General features: G+C 36.2%; 1 protein-coding gene across 2 annotated transcripts in view; it reads right to left on the bottom strand.

Moving 5' to 3' along the window:
• Positions 1-468: 468 nt before the first annotated feature.
• cntn2 (contactin 2) overlaps positions 469-8,481 on the bottom strand; it is a 155,242-nt gene continuing 147,229 nt past the window's right edge. For both annotated transcript variants that reach the window (XM_031896843.1, XM_018091567.2), the window contains 4 exons: positions 7,795-7,981; positions 7,226-7,338; positions 5,172-5,340; positions 469-908 (listed from right to left, as the gene is read on the bottom strand). In XM_031896843.1, the coding sequence (XP_031752703.1) occupies positions 805-908; positions 5,172-5,340; positions 7,226-7,338; positions 7,795-7,981 (573 nt within the window). In that variant the 3' untranslated portion in view covers positions 469-804. The remainder of the gene's footprint in view (positions 909-5,171; positions 5,341-7,225; positions 7,339-7,794; positions 7,982-8,481) is intronic.

Genomic DNA, 8,481 nt, shown 5'->3' with positions numbered 1-8,481 from the left:
ACAAGAAATTGGAAGTATAAATGTTATTTTCTATAGTGTATAAAATGGAAAGGTTTAATATTTCATTTACCAAGAGACTGAACACATAGCAGTTTACCAGTGTATGATGATGCGTGATGATTCCTTCAGCTGAGAATTGGTTATTGTGACCAATCAGGTACAAGACAGATACTGAATGACAGATACTGAAGGAGAGGCTGCAGTACAACAAGATGGACAAGCAGGAATGGGACAAAGTGGCATAGGAACAGGCAAGAGAAGGACATAGCAGGTGTAGCACTTTGTGATACTCACAAAGGTGTGACTGCTGTGGGGTTATTGTGATTTACAGAGGTGTTGTGCAGCTTATATCCATTGTGATTGGATTAGTGGAAGAGTTTATATGATGAAACTGCTTGCTGCCATTTTTTACTCTTATGAAATTGTGGGGACATGTTTTGAACTTTAGGAAAACAAATCAAACACAGATGCAATAAAAAAAATTGTTTTTTTTTAATAAAGCATATACTGGTGATTTAATAAGACAAAATCCTCCCATTATTAAATCAGAAAAGTGCTGCATTCTCTAACAATTCAAACTTGAACAACCCCTTCTGCATTGAGAAAAATGCTTCTACAACTGTTTGCTGCTAAACAGGTTCTTAACTCTCATACAGCAAAAAAATATTCATACAGGATTTCTATCTGCTACAAGAAAATGCATTCAGGATAGCTGTGTGTTTGTGAGTGGGAGATGGAAGACACATCCCTGCTTTTCAGTGTTCCAGACAATGAAGTTTGTGTTTTACTGGTTTCATATTGTTTTTAGACCTTCAAGTATCTTATTAGAAAAAGTAAAGTTGTTGTTTTAGCGGCCAACGTTTGAGTTATTGGACGGGAAGCAGAATTTTCCACCATCATGCTGGTACCTAGGATAAAGTGAAAAAAGGAAAAATAATTTCAAAATTTGTTTCTGGTCTGTGCTTGCTCAAATGATAATTGATAATTCAATTCAGAATATCATAAATGCAAATGGAATAGTCCCTATGGCTTTAAATCCCTACTGGCTTTATTTTCCTTAGTTGCTAGGCAGAAGCCACTGTATCTAAGTAACTTTATTTTAATATAGTGATTTGGCATGGGTGTTTCTTACTCTTTGACCTGCCTGGTGTCTAGAGAGCCTGGTATTAATAAGACCCAGTAATGAATTCTGTCCTACAGGGACAAACCTTCTAGTGGAAGTAGGGGACCCTGTGAATAAGGTTTAGACAGATTATAAGCCTAGCTTTGTAAAGAGTTCTGTAAGGTTCTGAAAGGCATAGCTAGAAAGAGCAGGTTTGTGCTCCAACTGAGGATTCATAGTTGGAGGTATCTCTCCCTTTGGCTTTACTGGCCTAACATGAAGGGACCACAGTACTGAAAAGAGACTGAAGCTATTGTTTTATGCCCTGAACCACGCCCTGAGCCATTACAGACTACTAACTGGTAACCTAAAAGTGTATAAAGTGTATAAGTGTTAAAATATACCCCCACTTAGAAGGGCTTATACAGAAAATGTACATAAGCACTATCTGAACTTTTTCTCTTGTGAAGTGATGGATACTGACATATTTGGACAGCTGGAACACCTCAGCAGGGGGAAAATGGTAGATTTTTTATTATAAATTGCGGACATCTGAGCAAGTGAACAGAGCTTTACTCGGGTTTCTCCTCGATCTTAGATACTATAATTAAAAATCTCTATAGAGAACTCTTGACTCGTATAGATGAAACCCTCCCTGCCGTAGACATTTTTTAAATAATACACCCCAAATCAGTATTCTTCAGACTGCAAAGCCAAAAATGCCAGTTTGCTACAGGAAACCATACATTTTTGAGTTATACAATGTATTAAAGAATAATATATTACAAACTAACAAACTGCAAAGCTGGATAGCTAGTAAAGGTTTTTTTTATGAAAACATGTCATCCTCTTAACAGGACTAAGGTAATAGAAACAAGGAACACCAGAATGAAAAATTTATCTATGAATTTAACAAACTACTGCTTTTAAAGGGGACCTGTCACCTTAAGAAATAATTACAAATTGTTTTCTATTGTGTTTGTCAAGCAAAATAAACTTTACTTACAACATAAAAATTATTTAAATCTTATATTCTTCAGCCTTGGAATTCACAGTTGCAGCAAGCAGGCCGGCACCATTTTGTGGACACTGTTATCAAAGCAGGCATTGCATCCTGCCAAAATCTTGTTTCTGTGCCAGTATGGGGGAACCTAATGCCCATGTCCATGCACTGGTTACAAAATTACATGGTGCGAAGGGAGGGGGAATGTGAGGAGAGCAGCAACATCTAAGAAGTTCTGAATTGAAAGTGTAAGTAACTCTCTGCCCCACCTCTATGCCTAAGGCATAGATGCGGGGCAGGCAATATATGATTGACAGCTGGGATTTTTAAATGCTTTTATAATGGGCATGGCTGTGGTAATAAAAAAATAATTTTGGGTTTCTTGTTTAATTTGAAAAGGGCTTTTATTATACAGCTTTTTATGTCTGGGTGACAGGTCCACTTTAAACTGTTTTTTGTGTGGTAAAATTCATTTACAGCAAGTTGAATCCAGAAAACCATATATTTTTTGGAAAGCAGAGATTCTGACAAATCTTAAATGAATAAATCTCTGTTTCAAACTGCAAATTGTTTCCAGATAAAAAATTATATATATGATTGCCAGGGGTCTTTTGAACAGTTTGATGTCTCCTCCTGTCCACTGTCTTTTTACCCCATCCACACTGCCACTGCCATCTTGTCTTAAAACTTTCTACCTTGCTTCTCCTTACATCTGGAATTTTATATGTTGGAACAGCTGCAAAGATAACTATACCCGGAAAACCATATATTTACATATACATTGTGATGAATCCAAAATGGTTAGATATATTCTTCTAGTCTAAATTATGTTTATAATTTTTTTAAAAATTTCTGTATATTTCAGTATCTTATCTACTACATATCTTTACATAAAAAAAATGAAACTTTCTAATTATGAAATGTCTTCTAAACTCTTTAATGCCCACTAAGTATGTGGAATGTAGAGGCCACAAAATGAAAACAGTACATACAAATCTTCATCACTGAGACATTTTTGTGTTTTAGGTGTCATAAGAGAAAGCTGACACCAAGAAACTATACATATATTTACATTGTGAGCTCAATGGGGCAGGGACCACAATCCTCCTGACTCTTTGATTTTTGACTTAACTTAACAACCTGGGATCTTGGGCACCATAGGGGCCATTGATCATTGATTTTCCCTTCTGCTTACTGTCTAGGGTTGGAGGAATGACAGTAGGGCAAAGGAGCGGTTTTAAAATCTGCCCCCCCATTTCAGAAGTGTTGCAGAATATAGAATGACAGTACTGTAGATTCTAAGTGCTGTTTAGCTTACAGGGTTAAATCAATATTAATGATACAATAAACTGTGGTGCCCATTTACCTACAGTGGACAAATTTGTACATGTGCAGTAATACATAGAAATTATGGTTATCACTGGTTAGAACTTTTCAACCAACTGCAGGTAAAACAATTAAAGCAAACTTTTTCTTAAATGCTGTGTGTTACTGCCTAGGTGCTAATGTGCCTAGTTTTGATAAATGAACCACTTGGTTTATAATATATGCATTTGCAGTGAATATGCCATTGATTAAGTAAAAAAGTTAAATATATAGGTGTGCACTGGTTTTGACAATTTTCTGTAAATTAGTATCACTCCAGCAAAACAGGAATTAGATGTAGCTATAATGTAATTATTTCTAATTTTCTGAATTAGGTTTGAAGGTTTTGCAGGTGGATATCAGCCATTAAAGCCAGAGCATTCACATTAACTCCTCGACTAGAGATTGCTATAGTTTGTTGCAATAAACCAGTTTGCACCAGCTCTTGTAATCAATAGCAACCAGTTAGAAATTAGAGTTTCTTAAAAGACTTTTTTAACTAGAAAGGGAAGTTTGAGAACAAACTTCATGTTGGTTTGACAAAACGTGAAGTCACTGAATGAAATCTGATAGGCTGTTCTTGGTTCTACCCAGTTTTTCTAACTTTGGACCGCAGTTATATAGAAAAAACCACTGTGCAAAGTTTGGGGACCCTGGTTTTAAAGTGTCTGAATGGCAGCAATCTAAATTTCCCCAGTAAAAGTCAATGAGTGACATCTGATTGGTGGTTGATGGCCCCGTCCACTTTTTCTAACCTGAAACTTCAGTTACCCAATTACTAACTGCAAAGTTTAGGGACCCCAGGATTAATATTTAAAGAATGGCAGCAGTTTAAATTTAAACCAATAAACCTTGACTTATGACCTAAGTTCATTACAGTTTGTCAAAATTTTATCTTTCTCTTATATTATTGAACTGCACAGTTCTTCTAGACTGTAACCCTATTATGGTTATTTAGGGGGCAATTACTAACAGTCAGATTTGTTTTTGCAATTTTTTATCTGCTAAATTTTTTTGTGCATTTTTTAGTGCAAAAAGTCCTAACTTTTTTGAGATTTACCATGCAACAAAATGGCTACAAATCTGAATCCAACTATTCACCAGCTAAAACTTGTCAAGATCATGTAGAAGTCAATGGCAGATGTTTCTTCCCCTCCTGGAGGATCATTCTTTGCTTCAAATCTTTAGAGGTTTTTGGATTTTTGATGCTGTTTTTTTGTGCGACTATTTGGTAAATTAAAGGTTAATAAATTGCAACTTTTTCAACTTTTCTGCAACTTTTCTCTGCACATAATTCTTCAGTTCAAACTTTTTAGTATACATCAGACATTTGTGGAAATTTTAGTAAATCTGCCCCTTAGAAATCACACTTCAATTAGTACTACCACAGCTAAAACACCAATTTCATCCTGCACATAGAATAAGTTAATATGACTCCATCATTATTATATTTCTTCTTTTTTTGTGTTTAGAAAATTATATGAATGTAATATATATTATATAAATTCCCCATCAAATCATTCTCATTGGTCTTAGACCCCTGAAGTTCATGAATACATGTTCCCATGAACATGCATTCATGAACTTCAGGGGTCTAGGACCAATGAGAATGGTTTGAGATGGGGAATTTATATAATATATATGCATTCCTATAATTTATTATATATAAATAAATAATAATTTAAAAAAAAACAGTTTTACCTGAATCTGTTGGGATGTGTACCTCAGCTGGTTCACCATCACCTCCTTTTCCTGTAGCACGGAGCTGTATGGTCACGGTGCTAAATCCTTCAGGAAATGGAAGCTCTATATGTGTTTTGCTTGTCACATAGAGGATGGGAGTGGAATGATGGCTCATTCGATAAAGAATCTGTAGAAAGTAAGGATGACATATGTTCCCACAAAAAGGCCACATTAGCAGTGGATTAAATATGCTTATCTCAACCCATTAATGTCTGTTATGCCATTAGTTGGACCAGATGTTGGGCTGAATTTCAGTTCTGTAAAAAAAAGGCTTACCTTTCTTTAGTTTGAAACCTCAGTAAGTCAAATGCACCAAAGCAAGTGTGGGAGCTCTAAAGCAAGTGTTGGGTGTAATCTAAATGTTGCATAAGTGTTAAACAAGCATTAACAACAAAAAAAGGTTGGCTGGGCACTCTAGGTGACCTGGCTGGCCTCCTCCCCCTACTGCTTCCCCCTCTTCCCATCCCTTTTGTATGCAAAAATTTCTGTAAAATTCCACAAGTTTTCTGTGGTTTTCGGTAAATTTCCACAGAAAAATCGTATTTTGCGCAAAAAATATGAACATTTCGGGATTCATTAACGCTTTGGTTACACTTTCATTGGGACTATATTTTTGCCAGGCTTGATGTGTCGAGTGGCATTGAATCCTATGGAAAGCTTTCAAAGCCAGACATGGAAGAAAAGGTTTTTGTGGCGTTTACAAACTTTTTGGCCCGAAAATTTATTGACTTTCGGAACGCAATTGCAATATTTTCGTATGATAAAAGCATTGTCAAGACAAGTCATGTTTCAAGGCCAGAAAAAAAATGCATTTTAGTATATGTGCCCTTATATGTTCTTTTCATCGTCTTTTGTATTATGAACTTGGCAAGTCATTAATGAACTGCATTTAAGTCTCTGCCATGTAGAAGTGATTGATTGAGCCTTGATACCTTATTCAATCTGGTGAGTAGATTGACTAACTGCATGCAGGGTGAAGGTGAATTACTGTTGAAATTAAATTTTTTAAGCTATAACAACACATGTTTAAACGGATGTATGCACTTTTACTAAAATACTATACCATATTGTCTATTTTTTGTGCTTCCTTGTAGCTTGGGTACTAGTATACTACAAAAAGTGCCATACTAGCAATGAATCTTTTGAGTGCATCACCTTTGAACACTATATCTATAAATATTTATGTTTATCACCTCACTTGTAAAGGTTACTACTCCTCTCCTCTACTACTACACTCTTTCTTTATTTATATAATAGAACATTGAGTCCAAAAGTCTTGGGGAAGCTAACTTAAATGGGATTTAATGGGGCTGTTAAAATTCCTTTTTTAGTATGATGTAGATAATGCTACCTCACTTAAATGTTCTTCATTTTTTATTATTTATGTTTTTTACATTTTTTATCTTTTCATTCACAGCAGCTCTTCAGTTTGAAATTTCAGCAGCTATTTTGTTGCTAGGGTCCAAATTACTTTAGTGGCCAGGCAGTGCTTTGAATAAGAGACTGACATGTGAATAAGAGAGGACCTGAACAGAAAGATAAGCAATAAAAGTAACATTAACAATGCAACTGTAGCCTCACAGAGCAATTATTTTTGTTTGGCTGCTGGGGTCAGTGACCCCCATCTGAAAGCTGGAAAGAGAGTCAGAAAAAAAGGCAAATAATTCTGAAACTATAAAAGAATAAGATCAACCAAAAAGTTGCCAAGAATTTGCAATTCTATAACATACTAAAAGTAGAATTAGGGCTCTGGTACACGGGGAGATTAGTCGCCCGCGAGCAGGGAGTTTTGCCGCGGGCGACTAATCTCCCCGTGTACCAGAGCCCTTAAAGGTGAACTATCAAACTGATTTGAATAAACAGATTGCACAGATATACCAGTCATTTGGCTATACTTCAAATAGTATCTAGCATATCTATGAAAAATAAGAAACTACTTCCTAAGCTGTAGCTAGTCAAATGCAGAACAAATTGGTTAAGAATATACTAACCATACAGAGAAAAAAAATTACCTTGTACCCTGTAACAGAGGATTCATTTTGCAGTGCAACCACTGGGTTCCACTTAATGCTAAGACTTTTACGAGACAGAGTCCATTTGATGTTTTCTGGTAATTTACTTGAAGCTGTATGGTTGGAGAGACAAGAGGGGTCAGTTGCACAAGAAATCTCATTAATTAAAGATACTTTTCCAACATACTGTCTTTGCAAAATACAGCTGTGCTTGGCAACACAACTGAACAGTAGAACATTGCAGCTTGTGTGCCTGTGTTGCCATCAGTTGAATAATTTGCACATGCGCGAACAGAGCCACACACACACCCCCGTGCATGCACGGAAGCTGTCCCTCACATAGGAAGCAGTGGGGAGAGGTTTACATTTTGGTGTGGCGGGGTGGCATGTCGCCCCCAAATTTGTGCCGCCCTAGGCCCGGGTCTTTGTAGCCTCTCCACAAATCCGGGCCTGCTTATATATATGAATGAAAGCTTCATAAAAATTCTGCTTAACATCCTTTCATAGCACTTGGGCAGCAAGCGAGACTATTTTATACTTCAATCCAAATTATGCAAAATATAACTCACGTGCTTTGGATGTTGTAACATTAGTAGCAGGGCTTGAAGGCCCAGTTCCAGCTTGGTTGTAAACTCTGACTGTTACATAATAAGTAGTGTCTGGTTTCAGACTTGTTACATGAGCAGTTGTAGCCATTCCTGCTGACCTCACTCTGTCTGCAGCAGCCTCTTTATCACTAGTCTTCCAGTACCGGATCTAAATCATTGGAGGTGAAATATATGTTAATTGCATCTGATGAAACTGTTCAAGAAAAGATTAGAAAAATGACAGATATCTATATCTTATACATATGTAAACTATATATACCCATATCTCACATATATCAACTATATATACCGTATTTTTCGGACCATAAGACGCACCGGACCATAAGACGCACCAGTTTTTAGAGAAGGGAAATGAAGAAAAAAAGATTCTGAAACAAATAGTGTCCTAAAATATTTTATGTGCATTAAAACCCAACATCACAGTCATAAACACATGTAATCAACCCTGTAAATAAACAGCAGCATTTAGAACCATTTAGAACCATTATTAACAAATACAGTCAGCAAAAGACAAAATGTACTGTAAAACACAATAACAAGAGACTTCAGTAATAAATTAGAATAAAGTTGAAGATTTATGGTAAAGGTTCTGCTTGTTTTATGAGAACCCGAAGAACTCCACATCGCTAGAGTCAGAATCTAGAAAGC

The sequence above is a fragment of the Xenopus tropicalis genome, chromosome 2 (assembly GCF_000004195.4).
Source record: "Xenopus tropicalis strain Nigerian chromosome 2, UCB_Xtro_10.0, whole genome shotgun sequence".
Classification (NCBI taxonomy): domain Eukaryota; kingdom Metazoa; phylum Chordata; class Amphibia; order Anura; family Pipidae; genus Xenopus; species Xenopus tropicalis.
The sequence above is the reverse complement of the archived record's forward strand: the minus strand, read 5'-3'. Positions and strand labels throughout refer to the sequence as shown.